At 43.7% G+C, this 25,082-nt stretch overlaps 1 protein-coding gene across 2 annotated transcripts in view; it reads right to left on the bottom strand.

Annotated features, from left to right (window-relative positions):
• gli3 (GLI family zinc finger 3) overlaps positions 1-25,082 on the bottom strand; it is a 92,253-nt gene that overhangs the window by 64,591 nt on the left and 2,580 nt on the right. The window contains exons 1-2 of one of the 2 annotated variants that reach the window (XM_044175947.1): positions 20,779-20,797; positions 10,762-10,935 (exon numbers count right to left, since the gene is read on the bottom strand). In XM_044175947.1, coding sequence (XP_044031882.1) covers positions 10,762-10,894 — 133 coding nt within the window. In that variant the 5' untranslated portion in view covers positions 10,895-10,935; positions 20,779-20,797. Of the gene's footprint in view, positions 1-10,761; positions 10,936-20,778; positions 20,798-25,082 lie in introns of those variants that run through there. The other variant, XM_044175946.1, reaches the window with a different exon arrangement.

The following is a 25,082-nucleotide window of genomic DNA, read 5'->3' as shown; positions in this document are numbered from 1 at the left end:
AAGCACTTTATCAATGACTGGTGAACGTCTAAGCCCAGAGTGGACTCTCTCTCTCTCTCCCTCCCTCTCTCTTCTGTGGTGATTAGGCCTGTGGATGTTCAGATCTGTCGGTCTAATTCACTGCCTGCTCTGCTGCTGCTGATCTATTCTCGCACCTGCTATGCAGCTCAGTAAATAGAGGTGAAACTGTTTAAAGAGCCATATAACAACGCTTAGACTACGTCCACACTAAGCAGGCTAATTTTGAAAACGCTGTTTAAGTGTGAAAACCATGTTTGTCCAGAATAACAATTCCAGAACCTGACCAGGCTTACTTAATCATTTTTTTTCCATCCACTTTGAAACGCATGCCATTTACATACCTATCAATTCTGAGAGAAAAAGATTCAAATTTAGCCAGCTTAGTGTGGATACACTCTCTGTGTGTTGGCACAGAGGTTAGTGAGGTTATATTTGCTGGTAATGATTATGGTTATTCATTGTAAACCTGTATTAATTTCCAACAGCACCCCAACCAAATATATTCAAACATAGAAATTAGGTTGTCTGAGTCAGTGTCTTCTTTTAAGTCTCTTCTCAAAACGCATTTTTATCGGAAAGCATATCCTGATCTTACTTGAGCTGTTTTTATGTATTTTATTTTATTTTATATTTTATCGTTCACTGTGGTATTTTATTTCTCTCTCTGTGAAGCACTTTGTACTTTGTTTTGTGCTCTATAAATAAAAGTTCATTTATTTTTTTATAGTCAGTAACCTTTGATATATCACAGGTAGAGAGGTGCTGGGAGTTAATTTGCATCCATAACTCTACATTAGTCTCAGTCTAATGCCTTCTGCTGAATGTCTACATTACAGGTTGAATCAGGGGCAACACATCAGTGTGACGGATCTGGGTTAAATGAACAGTATGCCTGGGCCTTTGATGGTGCAGCTGGTAATGCTTATAGTTTCTAACTCGTCACATTTGGACATAAGGCCTTTTTACCAGAGAGCATGACAATCAGAATTCCAAACTACAAGCCAAATGCCATAAAAATAACACAACTCAACTGACTCCTTCACTCTGCTCCCACAATGAGGGGCTGTTCGGCACACACATTAAGTCACCTGGTGTTAAAAAAAACGCTAACTGAATCAACTTTTTGCCTTTACAGCTTGACACATTAATTATCTAAAATAACATTAGTTCATTTTCCACATTTTTTTCCACCAAGACCTAAAAGTTGCCAGATCACCTCACAAAGAACCCTTTAAAACCTATCAATCATCATTTGCCTTCCAACATCCTATCATCATTACGTCTGATGGTTGGGCCATGTTTGCTACAAAATCCCAGACCTGACCCTCTCTCGCCCCCAGTGTGTGATATGAATGGGAGTGCCCACTTAATAAACAGGGTGTAATTCACCCCTCTTTCCCTTAAAATACAGGTAAGACCTGGACCCCTTCATTACAGTGTCTGCACCAGGCAGGGAAAGCTCTGCAGATTAGAGGATCTGCTATGTTGGCCAAACAGACTTAACCGCAGTCTGCTGGGAAGGGGCTGGAGGTTGGAGGTGAGTAGGGAAAAGGAAAAGGCACCAGACTTTCTATATGATTAGATAAGTGCCTCTGTAGTGCAATAAAAAGCACAATACAAGGTGAAAGTTGCAGGTTTAAGACGATATGATGGACTTGTGGCTGGAGCAATCATATTGTATGTCACAAATTAGATCAGCCAGTATATTTCAGGTGTCACTGACTCCCTACACGCTCACTAAGTGTACATTGTAGTGTGTAACAGAGAGAGGAAATATTTGAGGTGTCCAAGATTCCGGAAGTAAAAATCCTATACATTTTCTCCATAAATAAGTAGAGGTGACTGGCAGTAGGGGGACTACCTTGAAGAAGAAAAAAAGATATTAGTTCTAACAATATGCAAAAATCTACAAAAGTTGCTCCTTTAACATTCCATACATGAGACACATTCCTCTATCTGGCTACATATTATGTGGCTTCCTAAATCATTTTCATCTTTTCACCTCTTAGTTTTTCTCATCATATCTCCTGCATCAACTGTCCATTTTCCTCTCGCTTCCTTCCCCCTTTACTCTATACGTCTCTCCCCGTCTCTCTGCCTCCTGTTGCTGTCCCCTTTCGGTAATGAGCTCTTCTCATGTATGACCTCTCCTGTCACTCTCGTCAGGCGAATCCTCCTCTCCCTCTCCACTCTCGCCTCCTTCTCTAATCTCTGCATTACTTTGCCATTAATCCCACATTCCACACAAGGATGGCCGGTTCAGCTCAGATGACATGTTGCCTTCATAATCTGGTGTTCATATTGGAATGAGTCAGTGGGAAGGAGGGATAGCAGTGTTTAAAATTATCATAGTAAAAGACTCAGCTGTTATAGGCTACTTTAAGATTCACCTGTAGCATGTAGTATTTCCTTCCCTCTCTGTCCTTCATTTCCCCTTTTACCTCTCTACATCCCACCTTTTATATCTCATTCGCACATTCTTCCTGCTAATCTCTTGTTACTCACTCCTGATTTCCTGATCTAATCCCTCATTCTCCCAGGTCTTCTCCCAGTTCCCATGTCTTTCTCAAATCTCCACTACCTCCATGCATTCATTCCTCTCCCTCCCTCCAGAGCCACAGTGGGACTGTTGGACTCACGCAGCCCCATGCTGAGCTGCTCCAGAGCCAAGCCAGAACAAAGAGCCCATTGAGCCGAGCGGAGACATAATGTGGGCCGCCTCTGACAGGTCCTAAGATGAAGTCATGAGGTCGCCAAACAGTTAATAATGACGGCCCATCCTCCAGCTGCACTAAGTGTGTGTGTACAGTTTGGTGCAGTCAAGGAAAGTGAGAGAAAATGAGAGATTATGTGTCTGCATGCATGCATGACTGAGTATCTACAGTATGCATTGCATGTGTACATATCTTAGAGCATGTGGATGAATAAAAAGCTTTTAAGAGCGTAATGAGATACTCCATGACACTCAAAAATGCGCTCAATCACTTTGTAAATACCATAGAGGAAAAACAAAACCTTCAGAGAATTGCACTTTTAGTTTTGGCTTCGCTCCAGCTGCATTGAAGAACACCCACCCCACCCCGCCGCCACCCCCCTTTCCTTATTGGAGTCTGTCTGGCGCAAAGTCTGACATGAGACACATCTCCCCGGGACTGGAGCTGTCGCTGCGAGGCCCACACTCCGAACATCATTAGACTCACAGCTCCAGGTGAGATCAGGCAGGGTAGGAAAGACAGAGAGAGGTGCATGTGTATTTGTGTCTTTGCAAAAGCATGCATGTAGGAGATGTGGTTCAAGCGTTAATCTCAATGCCTCTGAATGGGCATGGCCTATTAAAATGCCTTTACAGGACCACTTGCTTGTCAAGAGGCCTCCAGGCTGAGTTGAGCTCAGGACAGGGGGAGGAGGAGGAGGCGGGGAGAGAATGGTGAAAGACAACTATGCAATTGATTAACATTAGAAGGACTTGCTCAAGTTCAAATTGCACGGCCCCTCTGCTGTAAGCTACAGACATTTGTTTCCCCGCAAGTAGAATGTTTCTTTCAAACCCTGTCTCTGCTACACATCTGAGTTCAATTCTCCGCATGCCCTCTCTCTGAAAATCAATTCCTCCTCCTCTCCTCTGCTCTTTTCCTCCAGCTCTGCGAACAGACCAGGGCGAGGGGATTACACTGTCCCTCCCCAGATCCAAGCAAGACAACAAATGGTTCTTATCAACTGACACCCCCCTGACATCCAGGAGGAAGAGGCAGAAAGACCGGCCAAGCCGCTCCGCCACGGATGTGTTTCTGGGCTCTGTCTGCCAATCGTGGCAACTCTTTTCACACTTGAAGCCTGAGCTATTTACGAGAGCCCTGGGAGAATGCGTACGCAGCACCGGAGGGTGGGAAGAATGGAGGGTAGAGAGCTGCTGCTTCTCAACCTCTGCTTCTAATCAATCACCAGAAATCACTGCCATGGTTTATGGCCTTTGATCCTAGCTCCTCTTTCACACTGCAAGGGAGAGAGTTGGGCAGGGAAAGGGGAGAGGGAGCAGGGTGAGAGTCAAGGCTCAGAGGGTGTGGAGGTCAGGTGAGAGAGATTAGGGGGTATAGGGCCTTTTGCTCTCTCAAACCTGAAAGCATGTCTTGATTTTATCTAGTGAGTTTTGCGCAGAGAGCGGAAAGACGAAAGATAAAAAATAAGTTTCCGGCTCCAAAGTAAAATTTTATAACTATAATGCCAAAAATGTTTTTTTTAAACTGTTCAACTTCTTTAAAAATGACATATTGATTTATTATTTTAAATAACACTTCCACTATGCCAACATGTTAGAAAGAAAAATTTACTCGATGAGGGGGACATAAAAGACTTTAATTATTAAAACATGTTTCATAAACTGCTGTATCGTAACGTAAAGTAAAGCAGTGTTTTCTCGATTCACCTGTGGTACATTTTCTTGTAATGTACACATAAAACATGTATATGCAAACTAATGTGAATTATTTGTGTGTCTTTTTAGCACACAGAGAACTTTAATAATTCACAAGCTACGGTACAGATTCTTTTTTATGTCCTTACAACTTATATGTCAAACAAGCAACTAAAAAATGAAAAAGCAGAAAATGCCTTAAAATGCATATAATATAAATCATCTTTATTATCCTTTGTTGATTACAGTATCTTCATGAGTAAAAAAAAAATCACATACAGAATGCAAAAGATCAATTCACTAGTAGGACCTGTCCTTCATACACATTCATTCTTTCATATAAACTCCAACCCTGGTGGCAAGGCCACTAGTTGCTACTTCATCCCATTCAACAAGAACCCGACTGTGGTAAGGAGGCGTGAGTGAGCGAACAAAACAAAGAGGATGTGGACAAAAACACACCACAATAAATCCTCCTGACACTCCTGCTTTGTTCCTCCTGGCAGGAGGGAGGCCACTGATGCCTACCGACAAATGGACAGAGTGGTAGAATAATCAACTACTGTTTCCCGACTTTATGGGTTTATGAGTTTATCGGGCCCTTGGTCGCCCTTGCGCATCCCTCTCTGAGATGAGTAAGTTCCGGCCACAGTGCTGCTGGGATGCAGCGGGGCCGGGTTGGTCGATGTACCCCCGATCCTCACACAGGGCAGGCTGATTTGTCTTTGTGAGGCTGGTCGTTGGTTCAGAGACTTCTCTCTGACCCAGGTGACCTCTGACTCCAAGGCTATTATGGCTCTCAGCGTGTCAGTGAAAATGATCTCAGGTTCTTCTAAGGAGCCATTGTGATGGTCAGCGTGAATTATCACAACATATTAGAATTAAATATCTATGACTGATGTCAAATTTATATTGCTCTCTGTATCAATGCATAGCATGAATTCTGAGTCAAATTAAAGGGAAAAACCAATTACAACTTGAGTCTTATTTTTATAGTCATATCTATTGGCAATAATACCATTGTACTCACCAAGTTGACTGCCAGGATCTGGGAATGCAGCAACATTGCTAAAAGGAAGTCCAAGCAAGGAACACAGTCATACAGGTTTTTAATGAACCCCAAGGCTGCCAAACTTATTTGGAAGAGAAAACCAAGGCAAGCAATACATTTATTACCCGAATTGTCCATTGCAAACATCCATCACAGTATAAATACTGAATTCCTGGTTCAACTTTGACCTGCAGTACTTACCATGGTTGTGCATCTGTCCAGTTTTTCTGTGCAACAAAACTGACATTTCAGGTTTGCTCAAGTTGGATTTTATCCAGCCAAATAAAGTGGTTTAAATAATCTGGCTTATTTACAACATGTCTGATTGTCTGACTGCTCGTGTTTCTTGCCCTGTCTGACTTCATTGTAGCAATATGTTCCAGATCTCAGCAAATGCTTTGGTGAGTACAATGTTATTATAACTGATAGAAACGACGGAAAAACTACAAAAACATGACCCAAGTTGTAATAAATCAGACTTTCCTTCGAGGGCAAAATTTGAGGTTTTCATTGAGGTTCAAAGCTATATTTCCTGCCACACCCACCAGGGCAAACAAGTAGGATGATCTCTGACCAAAAAACAAAACAAAGATGCAATTCCTCTACAGCTAAATTCTGGCAGTATCTCCACAGCGTGCAAACGTCTTGAGGCAGTGGCTTATATGCATCTTCCAGCAGTGAAGGAGCAGTGAAGCTCCAGCAGGCAGATCTGGGCATGCGGAAGTGTGCCAGACAAGAGAGGCCAGGCTGGGCTGCACTGGGCTGGGCAGCTGAGGTTCCCCTCCGCCCTGAGTAGCACGAGGCTAAGCTAATCCTGCGCCTCAGGCCCCAGTGAGGTGACTCTGCCAAAGCTCGTCCCCCTGCTGCTGCAGGAAATTGCCTTCAGTGCAGATGTCCATGAAATGGTTATGGCTCACCAGTGAAGGCAAAGCACATCCACTGTGTGCATATGAGGCCAGTGTGACTGTACAAACCCTAATCTACAGGTAGATTTTATATTTGATACCTATATATCTCTAAAACCTCATGATGTACTATCATGAAAACAGCCATATTGTGGATAAATTAGTTTTTTCTTCTATGTATTTCAGCTTTTATAATAAGTTTGTATGTATTTTATGTATAATTGATGTACCAAACAGAGGTCTTTTGACACTAAAAGCCAGTTTTCCTGTGTGGGGTTGTGTGTCAGGCTCTATAACGCCTCCTCCATTGTGCTGTTTGACCCGTGGGCCAGCCAGAGCTCCCATGAGGTCCCTTATCCCTCCATCAGTCCTTTCTCATTAGCCCCCACAGGCAGAGCCCAGAGTAGGGTAACACAGAGAGGCCCCTGCTTCCTCGTTTGGTCCCCATGAAATACATACAGCACAAATACAAGCAGATACATTTCTTACAATTCTTGTCATTTTAAAATCCCCATCAGATCTCCAGATGCTGAATCACTTGTCAGCATTTATTGTCAGGCAGTGTCTGGGTGTTCTTGTTAATTTTTTGTATTTATCTATCTTTTTTTTTTCTTCAGACACACAAAAAAGATCAGAATCCCAAAGTGGTTCATCTTGTAGGAGGGTATAAAACAGGGATAAAAAAAAGGTGGCAGCATGAGGGGGGAGGAGGGGGAGGAGGAGGAGGAGGAGATGGGGCAGGACACAGTGGAGAAACAGTTGATTATGAGTCCCATCAAGTGATCAATGATTTCATTAATAAGACGGATCACGCGGCTGTCATAGCTGTGACATGGGCTGAGGGATGATCCGCGCCCAACGCTCCATTTCCCCCAAGCCTCCCCTCCTTTCCTCCTTTCTCCCTCCCTGTCCTTCCAATATTGTCTCTCTCTGCCAACGCCAAGGAAAAAAGGGATGGAGCTGGGTGTTGACGGGGGTGGAGGGGGGTTAGTCATGAGGGAGGGAGGGAATGGAGGGGGAGAGGAGGGAGGAAGAAAAGTGAAAATCCATTTTGAAACCCATTTTCAATTAGGGGTCCACAAGCTGTTATCACAGGTGTCCCAGAATGGGGGCCCGTAAGTGAAAATGTCTCCTATCCGTTTCTGAAATGAAACCTTATCTGGGAGGCACAAAGATGGCGGGGACAGCGTATCTGTAAATTACTTTCCATCCCCGCTGTTAACGGGAACTTTATTTCTGTCAGATGACATTCCCCTCTATTTACTGTTGATCATTTAAATGACTGCCTAAAAAGAAGGTGGCCCCTCACTCTTCCACTATCTCTCCCCGCTCTCTGTATCATTCTTCCTTCTCTTCCCATCAGGAGATTTTTTTTCAAAGCAGTCAATAGTTCTTTTTTTCTTCTTTAAACACTTTAGCCACGCTTTCCATTTGGTAACCTGCACGAAAGCCTAACATTTGTTGCCCTTTAAAGCTTAACTTGTTTGCCTCTGAGACCCTTGCTCTTGCTCTTTTAAGCATGTCCATTAAAAGGTCCCAACTCATCCACTTCATAACCTGCTTTACAGAGGCCCTGTCATGTTAAAACAGCATTCCCTGACAATTTTCAGAACTGTGTCCAGTTGTTCCCCTCCCCATTTTTCAATTCTCATCCTATTACTTACACTCCCTCTCTTTCCTCAAATCAGCAGCACCCATATCATAAAAAGTCCAACCAACCAGAAACTTTCCCCCCTTCTTTTTCTAATTTTGCAAATAACCAATCCTTTAGCCCCCACTCCCTGTTTTTTCTCTTTTTTTATTAGCAAATTATCCCATGACGACAGGATTTATTCAGCCAAGGAGCATGGACATCTTTTTTTTTTTTTTAGCTCAGGACCCAACAAAAGAATCAGGGGACTTTGTGGTCCACCTGCCTGCCGAATGATGAGGGTGGGAGGGGAGAGAACCCCCCTGAGCCCCTCCTAAAGAGCACCAATCACAGCATTGTTGTGGCACAGTCGGCTCTTTTGAGCTGTCAGGGCAAGAGGAGGGGGCACAGAGATGAATGGCACACAGGATGAAGCCACCATTTAGCCAACCATGTGGGAACGCTCTACCAGGACTCAATAATTATTCTGGGCCTGCTCAACTTGGACAAAACTTACAGACTAGGGACAAGAGGGGAAGACAGGGTGGAGGAGAAGGACAGCATCAAGTTGAGAATTATCCCTGTGGTGCACGTAAAGTGAAGATTTTAGAGCTAAATCAGTTTCCAGACAACAGTGCAGTTTGATAATTAGAACAGATTAAAGTTCCCACTGATCAGCTACAAGATCTGATCAGATCAATACCTCTGTGCAAGCTGATCCCAATACCAGAAAAAGCATGGACTTCTCGGTAGCAGAGATTGCTTTGGAAAGACCAAGCCACTTTTCACAACTTATCGTAGCACGCTGTTGCCGGGCGCACCACGGGGTTTCCGCTGCGCTGAGATCAGGGGCCACTACTCTGCTTGACGGGGGGAAATATTTCGCCAGGCCTTCCTAAGAAGAACCAGTCACTGGGGTTCCACAGCTGCTCACAATTACCTTTTGTTTGGATGGAGGCGGTCGGGCAGGGGCTACGGGGGTTAAAGTTGAGGCGAGTGTAGGGTTACACCTGATAAGAGGTTATGAGTTCTGGGGGCGACTTGGGAATGTGCTGTAATTATAACAACACAAAGAATGTGTAAGCTATCTTCTGATTCCAAGAGAGAGATTGGGATCTAAAAGGGACCATTCTCTGCTGATAAGTATCATCCCTCCCTTCGCCAAGTGAATTATGAGACTACTGTATTTTAGGGAGGGCAACATTGCTTAAAGCTGTAGCGTATCTTCTGATGTGGCTGAGTCAGTGTAGGAGAATCCTCAGCGAGGTTTTCAAGACAAACCTTATGCTGTTCAGAGATGTAATTACCAGCGCATTACGAAGAAAAATCCACAATCACAGAGCAAAATTACATCCATGCTTTTTCCACAACAAACTTCTTTTTTTCCCTTGCTGCCCCTTTAATTAATAAAACAGTGCTGACCATCTGGGAATGAGTAAGAGTGAGAGTGTTCCCAAGCTGCTTCAGGATGCATTACCTTACCCACTTCCTGAGATAATTCCCATATGGGGAGCAAGTCACAGCAACATATCTACCCTTTCCTGGACTGTTTGTCTCAGGTTCACACTTGGGATGATCACATTTGACATCAGCAGAGTCGAGGGGGGTGACAGAAAACTCAGGCCACCAGCTCCAGCTACTAAAGCCAACCCTCCACACCCAAAACCTTCCAAATCCTCTCACTGCTAATGAGCACAGCTGCAGCTTAGGCCATGGTGATCTCAACTTTGGTTTTGTTATGACTTTAACTTGATGCTCCAAGGCTTTACAGCAAAAAGCAACAAAAAAAATCACCATCTAATATTCCTCATTCCAGCATCTGAAATGAGAATGAAAGGCTGAATGGCGACAGGCTTAGTGAACTGTAAGCTCCACACCGCTTTTAATAGCATGTGTTGAAGACATTGCTATGCAAACATGCCAAAGTTTTGCTACCAGTGAGGCGTGTATGTGACTCACTGTGAACCACAAGAATAAGGGAAAAGTAAACATAAGTAACGTAAGCAAGGATCTGTGCATGTCTTAATCTTTAAATCATGTTGTTGGGAGTTGGTCAAATTCATCTTAAAGTAATGAGAACATAAGCACAAAAAACATTTCTTGACTCCCAGTAGGTCAGTGGCCCCTATTCCTTAAATATGTTGAGTGATAGCAGGTAGCCAAACCTCCGTCTCTAGCTCACAGAGGTCTGGAATACATCAATACATAAAGCCTTTGTGGCTTTAGCTAAATTTAGGATAACAATGAATGAAACTTGTGATTTAATGGCATGTTTATCCACAAGTTAGTGATGAAGTTTGATTAACAGATGTGACCGACCTGAGCCTGCACAGAGAACGTGAATTTCTCTACACTTCAATCATCCTGTGATAAGGATCAGAAGGTCACCAGCAATATCCAAACTAAAGACACTGTTTTTTACAAAAATGAAGTTGTTTCTGTATCTTATTTTAAGAAATGTGGATACATACAATTTGAAAATGTATTATTGTTTACCGAGTTTATATTTGAAACTGTCTCAGGTGGAAAAACATCTAAATATCAGCTGTGTAGTGATTTTTACCTGTACCCAATCTCCTAGTGGAATCACATTCACTCATGGTTTAAGGCTCCATGTTCCCATTACTCAACTGGTAAGCTGAATAACGGACCAATCTCTCCAAAGTTGAGTGTATTCTAAAAGACCAATATTATTTTTACATTAACCACAGCGGCTGAGTGTGCAGTTAGAGGTGATGCGTACCGTTTGAGGTGGTGCTGGAGGCCACCGCCTTCTCGCTGATGTCATTGCGCGCTGATGAGCCCTTGGTCGCCACAATGGTCTCCACCCTCTTCTTCTTCTCAGCTGCTGAACTGGCCTGGGACTGGGTTTCCATGGCGATTGCTCATTCCTCAACACCTCATGGAGACGGGATAACTGGTGGAGAAGAAGAAGGTAGAGAGGATGGGTGAATGCAAAGATATGAAGCACATAAGACAAGATGAATCAGCTCATGTATGAATTTTTTGTTTTATGTGTCTCTGTTTGTAAAACTGAAGTAAATCATTGGCTGGATTTGTGCATTAAGTTCATAAATTAAGTATTTGTTGTTTGATCTAAGTTAAACATTTGATCAATAGAGTGCCTCAAGAAAAGACTTCAAGACTGAGAACCTTGTGAGGAAAACTTCAGATCCAACCCTCCCTTTTCATGATGCCCAGAGCAGACCACGGGTCAATCCACCAGCTCACCCTGATTTATTTTAACTAAAACCTGCTGGGCTCTGATCTGCTTGTCGGGGGCTGATCTCCTTCTCCACTAACTGTGGTTAAATATCCAAAACCAAATTTTAGCTTACCTTATTTTCAACTATGTCACACTAAACTTCTGACTTCTTGACAAAAAAAACAAAAACTCTATAAACATAACAAGGCAGGACATCCTGACTAGGTTTTATATCTCAGAATAGACGTAAAGGCAGCTTGTGGATATACTGATAATCCTGCTCTAGCAGTCTTTCCACAGAGAAAGGAGAAACCTTAAGGGGATACCACAGAGAGAGAAACGTTCACAGTCCTGAAAAAACAAGGGTTGTTTGAAGGCCCTTTTGGGAATATCATGGTGCCGGGCAATTTTTCTTTCAAAGAATAAAGGTGGTTCAAGTTAATACTGTCTGTGGGTTTAGAAGGGGTTCAGCCAACAGTCTAGCAGAAAATGCTGCTCAGTTCAGCACCTCAGAGGCCGTCTACAAACTCAACTCTATCTAGGTCATGGAGGTCTCTGATTATGGAGACAACATGGTGATACACCACAACCACTCATTTACACAAAGTACAGGACAGCTTCATTTGGTCCAATACAAAGTCTTTACTTAGACTCCATAATTCATGGATAATTAGTGGAAATATTTAGTCTGACTAACATTTGTACTATTTAATTGTCCTCCACCCTATAAACATGCATGGATACAAAGGCCAGCAAAGCCAGCTATAGTAAAATAAAGTCAGCTATAATGCAAACAGAGAAGTGCTGCTGAAACTACAAGAGAAGGGGGGGGGCTGATTTTTACCAACTCCCCAAAGAGAGAAGGCGAGGGGGAAGTGGTGAGGGGTAAACTTCAGACAAACACTGTGCGCTTTGTTTGTTTTTTTTTCCAACCCCCTGAAAAACCAGAGTCTGTCTTCCATTCTGATCCGACAACAACATCTGTAAGCAATTGCTGGCTTATTAAAAAAATGAAGGAAAAAAAAACACAATGCAATTAAACAAGAATTAAACAAGCGCTCGTCCTCTAATCGCTCCCACATGGATACATGTGTAGCCGTCATCTCCAACCAAAGACATTTTTGTCCTACTTGCACAGATATCATCTCATATCACTGCTGCATGTGTTTGATAGAGTGAATGCTTTCATTTCTGGGGGGCTTTGCAGTATGAGCAAGTTAATCGTTAAGACTATGTGCGGTGCATGTATGCCTGCAAATGCATATTTGCAAGTTCCTACTATAATAACTGATCATAGGTGCCACTCATTCAGTTTCATCAGCAGAAACGAGAGTGCGATCAGAGAACCTTTTTTAGTCTCCCTCTTTGAAACCAAAATTACATCATTTTAATGACTGAACTTGAGCAAAAGCAGTGAAGAGGAAAATAACATGGAGAGAACCTACTTTACAGTTGTTACTGAATAGCTCCCAACATGCTTTGCTTGCAGAGTGTGCATACATGTATGTGTGTGTCTTCCTGTCACCCCTAGGTGAGTCAGACCACAGCTAAAAGAGCTGAAAGTGCAGTGAATATGAGGGTCGGGATTGGGGTTTGTAGGGGAGGTGAGGAGAAAGCGGGGCATTCCACTGGTCGGGCAAATATTCACAAGTCCAAGCCACTGAAGCGTGTCTGACCGGCCTTTTGTGTTCCACAAGGCAGGCCACAGTTCCAAAGCAGCAATTAAAAGCAGGACCTTTTCACCCATAATCCCTCTGACCTGGACGCCCACACCCAATCCTGCAGATGTTCCTGCTTTCGCCTTTCGTGTTGCTCATTTTCGCCCTGTCCAGCTCTCCAAAAACACTCAGAAATTCACCAACACAGAGACACTTCCATCTGTGTTTACATCAAGACTTTTATCATGTGGAAAGAATGCTTCTTGATGTGAAAAAGTTTTTTCTGTGTGTATCCTTTTACATAAGATGTTAATCTAATGACAGATATCCTACGTCCCTACAGAATTAGTTTGAGAGTCACGATTGAAGAAAATAGACACTAATGTACTTACAGGCCATATGCAGAAATTAGATTTTTATATACATTTAGGCTAGATGAGACAGCACAGAAATAACAATCTGTATGGGGACTACACACCCTGCATCAGTGGTGTGTCACAGAGGCCTGGCACAAAAGAAGGAATTACAACTAGGCATTGGTTGCTGTTGTTACCCAAAATAAATGTTAATTTCATATTAATGTCTTTCCCATGAAATGTCTGTCCCACACCCAATTAAAGAAGAGAGAAAGAGGGTGTATCTTTATTTGTGCTCAACTGTAATCCTTCCACACAGAAAGGGAGGCGATTAAACAGGTTTAAAATACCACAATTCAGACGGTTCCCTCAGAAAAAAAAACATTCTTATTTTATAAGCACATTAAGCAAATCAATTTAACATAAATTATACGCCTTGGTGACAAAGGCACTGAGTTGAAAGTCATCTGCAAATTGTACACATCAAAGTGAAACACTAAAATAAACTTTTGCCTTTGATAGAAAAAAAATGCAGTTTCTTTTTTCTTCATGCAAGCTCAAACGACTGCTAACACTATCAAAAAATCACTGCCTTTTGTTATTTAAAGGCTGCATCTTTACAAGCTCAACTCTATGAAAGTGCTTAAGGTGTACCTCTAGTTGCACTGCATTCTGTCATTAGGAACACATTTGCAAATGGAAGGCGCACACACACACACACACACACACACACACAGAAACTGGGGGACATTTTCACATAAACTCTTGAAGTGTCTTCTTAGATTTAGCATCCTCCCCTCACAGACGGTGTACTGTATTTGTGTTCATTTCATTAGGGCGACTGTTCAGTGTCGAGGGCCCCCTGAGGGGGGAGACTGGCAGCGCCGCAGCATTCATCATCATTACATCAGCGACCACCGAGATCTGCTATCTTAGGCTTATCAACGCCGCACAAACGCACCGCAGCGCAGCGAGTTAGAGGGGAGGGGAGAGATGGGAGATGGAGACGATTGAGGGAGATTGTGAGCAAAAGTGGGATAAGAGGGGGAGAAAATGAATGGAGAAAGGGAGGAGCATGAGAATGTGTGTGTGTGTGCTCATGTATGTGTGCATGCATGTGTGTGCACCTCACTGTGCCCCTGCATGCCTGCACATGTTTTCCTGTGAGTACAATGTGTGTTTTTCCACATTTCGCAGCTATGCCAACAACATTAAGGGCTCCTGCACAGCTGGAATAACTAAAACACTGAGGGGCAAAGAGGGAGGAGGAGTCTAAACCCTTCAGCAAGATTAGCTGAATCTAGCAATATAACAGAACGCGCTGGCTCAGGCTGCATGTGTTTGCATTGGATAAGGTCAGTGAGGGGATGAGGCCCCTTAAGGAGACAGTGGAAGTGCTTGCTGGTGGTTAGAGGACCTGTCATGGGTTCAGAATCTCTACTGAGGAGGTGTTCTCAAACTCAATGGCCCTCTGAGGAAACCACATACTTAGGTTTCCATGCTGTGTTCAACACTGCACTTATGGCTTGCCCTTGGCCCTGGAAGGCAAAAAAAAAAAAAAAGGGGGGGTTGGTGGTTGTGGCTCCCATTCACCAGTGAAACTTAACATTGTGCCCAGATGGCACTAAGTCTGGCCTACAGCTGATGGGGACCAGCCCCTCAAGTAAGGGCCATTTAGCAGGAATTAGTCACACCCCGCCACACACACATATCAAATCCCAGATTGGTTTAGTGCTAGGCCTTCTGACTCTTTTGTATACAGTGACATGGTTGAGCAGATTGTTGCTCATTTACATGTTTCTATATGATCTCACCATGATGTGGGAGTCCCACTTTTTACCGCTACACTGTAAAACTTGAAGTTGATATACTTATTGAGATGATTTATATTTTGAATTAGTAAATCATTTTGTGAATACTGCATGTAAAAATGTATGCATATTTTATGCTTTTTCTGCATTAAGATTTTACAAAAGACCTACCTGTCTTTAATTTATCTTTACACCGGAGGCACAGCACCATTATAGCATTCCATCCGCAAATAATATGGGCTGCTATCACAAGTGCACTGCACAATATTTGAAAAAGGAAAGCCTGTGCAAATGAGGAGTGTTTATATTTTATGTCAAGGACAAACAGTGCAACAACACAGCCCATCAGTAGCTTTCAGCGAAGCTAATAAGATTATCCTCGCGTGTGTCTCTGTCCCTCAGACCTCTCCACTTAAGATGCTTTGGAGGGCTGGTGAGGGACCCTGTGTGTTGCACCGCAGAATGAGCTGAGTGCATCTTACATTTCTGGGTAACAAACCCACACGATGTAATCATAATGCTTACACGATGCTTCTTTTGCGCTCGCTACCCAGTAGATAAGGGGCAAATAAAGCATGCGCCACAGTGGAAATCTTGCACGTTTTCCCCACAGCCCCCTGCTTATTAGATTGTTTCTTTATTTTGACTTTGCATTTGTTCATGAGCCACTTGTGTCAGGGCAAGTGGGGCTGGGAAGACTGAGACAATGGATAATGCAGTCAGCTTTGTTGCAGTGGTGGCCCAGTTATGCAGTATTGGTTTCCCCTGCTCTCTACTTTATTCATTTTCTTCCCATGCTAAAACGTAGAGCCTTTGTTTGATCAGACACTTTTCCTGATTCTTGAGAAGAAGGAAAATATGCTTGTTTACTGCACGCCAAAGCAAACAATGCAACCTATTACTTTAGTCAAATACCATGAAGGTCCTTGGAAAGAAAAGAAAAACATTTTTCTATATGCAAAAGTTTTTTGCCTTGAACTTGCAGAAATTATGATTACAAATACTTTTCCCTACTTTAGAACAGAGTTTGCTTGTATCCACACAGTTGAAATTCAGTTTATTATAAAATCACTGTCTGTAGCAACAGCCACCACATACTCTATAGCTAAGGTTTCCACTCGAGTGGCCCCTGCACATGGCACACACTGTAAAGCAAAAGAGAGTGAGGTCTGTATCCTGTCAGTGGGCCTCTCATCTCCAGTGAAAACAGTCTTTTTCATACAAGGCTTTAGAAAGCACTCTGCACGATACCACAACCAGAGCGCGACAACATCCTTCACTGTGCTTTCACAGCGAAAGAGAACATGTTACGCCGTATGCTGCGTTGTTTCAGAGCACAGTTCCTATGTAATGCATGTGTGTGTGAACATTGCACAGGGAGACAGAGGGACTGTTTCAACTGTGTCTAAGAGTGTGTAAGCCTTGCTGCATGACGGTGTGTATAGGAGTTAGATGCACCAGGTGCTCTATACGCCTCTCAGTATGCAAGTGAGATCACTGTGTGCAGAACATAAACAAGAGAGGGGACCCCAGGGAGGGGATGTGAGTGGAGGAAGAGAAATTCCTGTACTGATGAAAACCTCACACACATCTCTGCCTCCTCCTCGCACATGCACTCAGTGAAGGATCAAGCAGATAGATGGTCCTGTGTGAGTGTAGTGGCAGCAGCTATGGCTTTGACAGAAGGTCTTCACACTTAGCCCTGGGGACTGTAGAATACACTCCTCTTATCCTCTGTGCCTTAGACAGAAGTGTATCACAAAGCGTAGCGCTATTTGAGGCAACTGAACTACTGAGCGCAATCCGGAGACTGTACAGCTACAGGTTACGAAGTCATCGTGAAACTGCCTTGCCCACTTGGACTTCCCCTTCTCTTCTGTTCAGTTTTCCTCCTTACTTATTTCATGCATACTCCCTCCCCTACTCTCATTTTTCCCTCCTCCTTTCTATCTGTCTTTCCTTTCCTTCATTCCTTTGTGTCATTGGGATAAGTGTTGGAGCGGAGTGAGTCAGTTCTGGTATGTGATTAATGACGGGCCCTGGCGTCTCCGGGGCCGAACGTTAACAACAGCCAGGGGGCAGCGCGATAATGCACAATAATAAAGCCAGCAGACAATCAGCCAGGCAAAGCAAGGCCTATTAGCTAGCCCCATCAGGACGGCTAAGTGAGAAATTAGCCCTTCCCAAGCTCCGCCACAATTCATCAAGTGCTGCCCCTGAATCCCCCCTCAAGAAGTCATAATGTTTACTTAAAGACTGGCCTCGATGCCCCAGTGGGGAGCTTTATTGGCTCTTATTAATTCCCGTTCTGGCCCTCGCGGTCATGCCATTTAAACTGAATTAAAGGGGTGAAAATTGGATGAGATGAAGTTGTCTTGGTGTTTGGCTCTCGCATGAGAAAGCCGGACCTAAACAGAGGGAGACTTGAAAAAAATAAGAGAGGAGGGCAAACATATCGGGATGTAAAGGAATGCTGAATGAAGCTGTCCTGAAATGTGCCGCAGTCAGTCGAAAGGAATGCAGGGAGAGAGGGGGAAAAGGAAGAGAAAAGAAAGAAATGGCATTGCTTTAATGCTTCCTGTGTGGATGGGAACAGATCCAAAAGGGTAACACTGGGTCACACATTCCACAGATGAAGAAACGGATGATTCTATTGTATCTTTGCATTCTCCTTATCTTTCATCAGACGGGTTGAAAAATACCTTAAAATAAGGTCACTCTATCAGCACTCCAACCTTAATTTCAACATGTCAGTGATGGACAGGAGTAAAAAGGGGAGGGAGTACACGCAACACAAAGTACATGCTTTTAATGAGGTGGCTGTACTGATCTTAAACTAACAGCACAATGAATAGCACTGATTAAATGCCTAGTCGATTAGCTGAATCAATTAGTAATTTATCAAGACAAAATGCCAAACATTTGCTGGTTCCAGCTCTTCAAAAGTGAAAAATTCCCACTTTTCTTTGTTTTTATATCATTGTAAACTGAACATCTTTGGGTTTTAGACTTTAGGTCAGACAAAACGAGACATTTGTAGACATCTAATGACTTCTAATGGGCAATTTTCACAAATTTCTGACATCTTATACAATAAATGATTAATTGATTACTGACAAAAATAATCAACAGATGAACTGATCATGTAAATAGTCAGTGGTTGCAGCCCAATATTTTCCTTATGTCTTCTTGCAGTTGCTGTTTTAAAGGTTTTCTTCCCTGCTAGTTGTATAAGTAGTGCTTTCATATGAAACCACAACACAGTGAATGGGTTCACTGGCCCTTGTGCAGGTCAGTAAGTGGAGCATACAAGTTAAGAGTCTCATCCATGTGAACTGTGGGTCTGTGTTGCAGGATTGGCAGCAGGTGAGAGTGTGTTCTATAGAGTAATGTGGAGTATACTGCAGCGGAGGTGTGAGATCAAAGACAGCTGAAGCTCAGAGGGAGTCCCGGAGACTTCTATCTCCCTGACGGCTCTCCCAACGGCAGTGTAGGGAGACAACACTCTCCCTTCACTTTCATATCAGCCACAGAGCCCCCCCATCCATGAAGTCTCAGAGGATTTCGCAGTGTTGCCAAACCTGTACACCACCTACAGCAACACTCCTACACACACACACACACGCTGTTGCTCATCAGAAACCAATGCATCAAAAACACACAGCTGAATATTTGAGATTTCGAAAGGCTGAGTTCGGAAGAAACTCTCAGCCCAGTGAAAAAAAACTCACGCAACTCAAATACCAAGACGATATCACACCACGCAACACTGGAATGAGATGCTATAAACCTCACAGCACTGCCAAATGTTCAACAAAAAACTTCCCATAAACTCCAAAGAGCACAGTCACAAAATGGCCCCCTGAAAATCCCCGGCATAACGAACGAGGAACAAGACTGTCATTAGACAGGCAGCCTCCTCAGGCCCGCCGACTTGATCGTGAGGAAGCCAAACATCTGGGTGTATTTACTTGTTTCAGCTGTTTGCAACCCCACCTTAAATAAATCTCAGAGCTGTAATGCCATTGCTTAGGACAGCTCCTAAACAAACATGCTCAACGCTTGCCGGCTCACTCACTCACTCTTCTCTGCATGCTGGAGCATCCCAACCGGAGCAGGGCCGGCTATTGCAGGCAAATAAATTTGTGAGGAGGAAGAGGAGGAGGCCTTAATTGGAGCGTTTGACGGGTGCCTGGGGTTAATTGGGAAGCATGGAGAGCAGCTGGCTCCACGGTGGAAGTTGAGACAGGGATAATAAGTTCACCCTTTGCAGGAGAGACAGTTAGTAATGAATCAGATCAGAGGAACAGTGTATAGTGTAATCATCCTCACATCTCCCCTCCTCCACCCTGCTCTCCTGACATGCAGAGACAACCTGGCTCCCAGCTACGCAATCTGGCACCTATCACATAGGACTGGCAGTCACTGGGAAGAGATCACCTGGCGATGGTTCACACACACACACACGCACACACACGCACACACACACATACTCTAACCCAGAGTTCATTCAGCTAATCACTCACACACACAATAATTCTTACCTCTAGGACATGGAACCTAGTTTATCAGTACGCCGGTCGATGTATGTAAATCTCTCCAACAATGTGTGTACTAATGGCTTATTACCCTGCGTTAGCTGGTTTGCATTGATCTCTATGCCAGAGGGAGATGGGGAAACTAGAGCAGTGCGCTGCTCATATGTACCGAGCAGGACTATAATCACATCCCAGCTTGTTTCAATAAAAGCAACATTAACATAAACCATCTCAAACACACTAAAACCTTCACCCCCGCTCAGTCCGTGCAAGAAAAAGGGGGGAAAAAACTTCCCTGGATTACAGGGTAATTAGGCCCATATGGGATGGGTCAGTATAACTTTTTGTGTCTCTCTGAAGTGTATAGTTTGTGTTTGTCTCTGCAGATTATGACTTTCTAAATGAGAAAACAATTTTTCCAGAGGAGCAAATCTTTAGCCAGTATATATACAGAGAAAGAAAGTGATTCTCTCTGGAAACTAGTAGCTGTAAAGGGTTTAGATACAACACCAAACTCAGTTCCTTGTGCTGGGAGGGTGACTGAGGGAGCATTTGGGGGCTGAAGGAAGCCCAGGTAGAGTCATAGGCAGTAATGGGAGGAGACAGGGACTTAGAGCGCCACACAAAAGCCAGGCTTTATAAATAATTCCAAAAGCTAACAGGATCCCTTGTATGTGTGAATCTGTGAAATACATTCACACATGAATGCACACTCACCCGCAGACACACACACACACACACACACCCTGCCACCAGGGGGAATAGGTTATTCACACTGCTCCACTGGGGCTGTTTTGAGTGTGACCTGCCTGTATTGGTAAATGTGGGTGAATATCTTTCAACATGAATATCTTTCTTGCATAGATGATACAAAAAGAAAACAAAAAAAAAAGTAAATTTCAGCAAGACATACACACACACACATTTACACACTCACACACTTACTCACTCATAATGCAGGGTAGCAAAGCACACCGGAGACCTGTCTTGTAAATCTCTTTGTGAAAGCAGCTTTGGGGGGTAGACAGGGGCTTACATACTGAGCCCTGAGGTAGAGCTACAGACTCCACTCCCTCTAACCCCCCCATGGTCTTTCTCCCTCTCCCACACACATACTCTGCACTCTTGTCTTCCCTCTTCCTCACTTTCCGTCTACCCCACATTTCCTCCTCCTTTCTTGCCCCTCTCTCACCTTTTCCATCGCTCCGTCCCTCCCTCCATTGCTCCCTCTACCCTCTCTCCTTCCCTCTGTCCCAGCCAGGGCTCCAGAGCACTGGTCCTTAGCCCTGCAGGCTCCCGTGGTGTTGCGGTGACTAATGTCCTGCCTTTGCTCAGACAATGAGTTTGAGACTGAGCCGGGAAAGTGTTGAGGAGGGAAAAAGACTCCAGCACCTTTGACAAATGGAACCCTTCGCACTCCCAGGCCCACTGAGGGAGGCTTTACAATGTCGCGCTCCACGCTCCACGTCCTCCAAGGGACGGCTGCAACCCGCAAAGCCGCATCTGGGGGAATATAATGAATTCTTTGGGAAGTCTAACCTGGCTTTCTTCATGAATAAGATATATTTCCAAAGCATGTCGACCCCTCTTAATAAAAACACCAGTCTGGCAGGAATAGCCAAAGCCGTTTTAGGGCCCCATGTACACGTTAATATTTCTGTTTCTCTATAAATTTTCTCGGGGCCACTTCTTTCCAGGCCTGTCACTGTAAGGCCAGCCCTACATTTTCTCTGGAAGGTGGAGGATCCATGATGACAAAGTGTCATTAAAAACAGCTAGAGTCCCTCTCTTTCAAGGAACTCAAACTCTTGGATGCTCCCTCCTCTTCCCCACGCACCCTACCCCCCAAGCAACCCTGAAAGGAACTGGGCTTTGTCTGAGGAGCAAAGGAAAGAGGACCCCCCCCCCCCAAACCCTGTTCCTCATTCCCTGCAGAGTATTGTTAAAACACAGCCCCCTCTCTTTCTGTGGCCCGGGCTCTTAATACAGCGTGCTTTGCATGAGAAAAAACGATTAGTCTTCAAATGCTGCACTGTCAAAGGAGGGCTCTTTCAGGTTGGGGCAGAAATTTGCTCAGATAGTAGAGTTCCCCTTTTGTTTTTCTAAAATGAGGCATTATTAGAGCCAGGGTCTGTTAGCATTCATTGCTGAGAAGAACACACTAGAGGGGTTTATACGGGATGCCCGACCCCCTCCTTTTCCAACTTGCCCCAAGTCCGCAGCAGAAGGAAATGAAGGAGCAAAGTAGGGGAAGAGGTACTCATCTAAACATGTTTGGAGAGCAGAGAGAATGTCTGGGCCTGTGCTTCTTTCAGGTATTAACCTTGGGATTTACATTTGACATTCAAACAATAGACCCCTCCTTGACCTCCACTCCAGGATGCAGCAAGACTCAGGGATAACTCCCACTGAAAGACAACTACAAGCAGCATGGGATTGCAAACACATGGGGTTCATATTGTGAGCATTATTGCATGACAATGCATAACTTAATTACTGAACAGGAGTTTTGTTTAGAAAATGCACGGTTAACAATATTGTTTTTTCTTGCTCAGTTCAAATAATTCTAGAGGGAAAAAAGTGTGTGCGTACTGGTGTCTTAGAGTAGACAGAGCCTGACTCATGGCTTCACACATCAAGAAGCAGGAGTAAGTGACAGATCATTGTTCACAGCAAGCAGCCAGTTCATCTGTCCCCCAATCACCACCCCGGACGAAAAAGCACAGATCCCCTCACGGATGCCACAACCGGCTCCCATCAAAGCTGACACAATGCCACATCTGCAATAACAGCCCGGCCCCGTGAAACTGTGACTTTAGGCACTCAACTTTACACACAGTCCATGAGCAAATGGGTCCCAAACCAAAGCACTTCACCTCTTGCTGCTATACTTCACACCGCAGACTTAAAGACATTTTTACGGCAGCTACAGCAAATAGAGGAGGGGATGAGCAGCACCCACATGCAGGCGTGACCTGTCCTGTTTCTGCTCAAGTATGTGAGAAAAGAAAACGCAGCAGCTAGCTGGCACACTCTGCATTCTCGCACACAAACCTGCATATTTGTAATAAAATTTACCATGACCTATAACAGGGCTTATGTTAAGCTGTCAAATACAACTTAATCGATCGTAAATTCAAATCACTTGATTCAAATTTACTTGACTGTTTTCACTCTTTTTTTCCTTTTTTTATTGCTGTTTTCGGTGCCTCACTCTGGGAGAGCAGTTAACCAGACTAATTGTCAGGTCCAGTTGGAGTTTCCAACAGGCCAAAGCCATGGAAAACAAACCAGCCCTCTCTCAGCCCCTGCTAAGGCAACTTGAGCTCCCACTTTTTTTCCTCCCATTTCTTATTTCTTCAGACAAATGAAAAAAAAATTGCTTCCACAAGAGAGGGAAAAAGAAAAAGAGACTAAATAAAAACTAAATTTGTCTGCTTGTATATGAGTGAGAGAGAAAGAGAAGTGTGAATGAGCAGTAGAATGCATGTACATGCATGTATTTCGAGTGTGCTGAGGCATATGACTGTTGTGTCAGTATGCTGTTTGCGAAAGCCCCAAGTGTATTAAGATTCCTGAATGTGTGTAATATACATATCTAAAATTACAGTACGATATCTTGAGTCTCACACCCACTTCATGACCACTTTCCCCCCACTGTACGTACGCCTTATCCAAAGACATCACCCGGCTTGAAAGGTGCCTTTAGCAGGCTCCTTGAAGCGGGGAACGGGGGTCCCACTGTGGGACAATGATGGCTGAGGTAGAGGGGAGCCAGGGGAGCAGGAACACATAGCATATTAAATCTGCTGGCAGAGCTGGGTTGTCCGCGCGGAGAGCCAGAGAGCCAGATCTGAAGCATGCCCTGAAGGGATGGCTGGGCCTGGGGATTAGGAGGCCAAGGAGAAGCCCTTGCACACCCAAAGACCCCTTCTTGTCTCTGCTTGCACGCAAATGCATCCAGACATTTTGACGCTTCTCAGGTTTGCCATCTCAGCCCAACTTTTCATAGCACTCCTCCACGCCTCGCAAACCACACCAACACACGCGTGCACACACACACACACATTTCCACCCACTCTCATGCACAGCCTTTATTTCCTCAATCACTACCTCTGTCTGACTTGTCCTCTTTCTTTCCCCACTGTGTCTGTTTCATTTGATGTCAACATATCAAAGTACCCAATCATCAAAGTGAGAGATTTCTTTTGGGGGCCATCTACTCAACTACACCAGTTATATGCAAGGGGAGCAACAGCTAATAAAATTATACAGGGAATTGCTGCAAACTTGTTAGGTGGTTACTGTGTATTTTAAAACTTATAATAATTGTTACTATTTACACCTCTGTGTGATTCCTGTAACCTCCCACGAAACAGGATAATTTAAACAAAACACAAAATGGGGAAAACACACAACCCACCACAACCTGCAAAACAAGAGAGCAAACACTAAAAATAAACTACAGTCCTCATTATCTTAAGGAAAATTAACTTCCTCACATTACCCTCGTTTTAACAAAACATTTGCCACCTCTTTGAGGGCTTCGGGTCACAGCATTAGCACAACAACACAGCTCATTAGGGCCTCTTGCATACAAACCTGATAACAGTTTATTATTCCTGCAGGGTGTAAAAGGCCTGAGGACAGAACCTGCCTTTAGTCACGAATGCAAGGCCCTTAAAAAGAGGAGAGGACCATACCTCAAAAGCTAATAGCATGTCATCTCCCTGCATTAACATGACGGCCCATATTCTGCCAGGTCGCCAGGTCATGGGTGTACTGGGCCAGTGTCGCTATGCATAATTTTACTTAAAGGAGTGCTTAAAGTTGAGATAAAACAGTACGCTGCTGCTATCTGACGGACTGACTCCTGCAGAGGGAAACATTATCCGCCTGTTCCTCACGCGTGGAGCTGAAGAAGCAGAGAGCGGCAATGATACATCTTTGCTGGCTACAGTAAGCGAATGGCTCTGAGTTGTGCATCTCATTCCAGCAGATTAGCATCTTAAACACTGCTGCATTCATCACTGCTGCTGCATCATAATGAGACAAAGTCCTTTTTTTTGGTAAAGGTGCACCTGTTTGACATCAGTGTCCCCCTTGGTAGTTTCCTTTAGGTAAAATGTAATAGTACCAAAAACAAAGTTAAGTGTTCTCATATAATATTCATACATATTTATTATTGGATAGTGATTTTTTTCACAATATGAAGCTGTTTTATATGTTTTATATTTCACATACTTAAAAAAATGTACTGACATCCACATGTTGCGTAAAAACAGAAATTAAACTTAGTTATGTTTAAAATAATTTTATAGAATATAAAATACAAAACTGTCACAAATCAGTCAGTCACTGAAATTTAATTTAATTACACTTAATTTAAGGCTTGTGAAAAATATATCACATCTAATATTTTGCCAACACTGAAAATAAAATCAGATGCCATCATAATTTTGGCCTCAAATAATAATTATATAGAGGCAATTATAT

Source organism: Siniperca chuatsi, linkage group LG19 (genome assembly GCF_020085105.1).
Source record: "Siniperca chuatsi isolate FFG_IHB_CAS linkage group LG19, ASM2008510v1, whole genome shotgun sequence".
NCBI classification, from domain to species: Eukaryota; Metazoa; Chordata; class Actinopteri; order Centrarchiformes; family Sinipercidae; genus Siniperca; species Siniperca chuatsi.
Note: the sequence above shows the minus strand (reverse complement) of the source record. Positions and strands in the feature narration are given on the sequence as shown.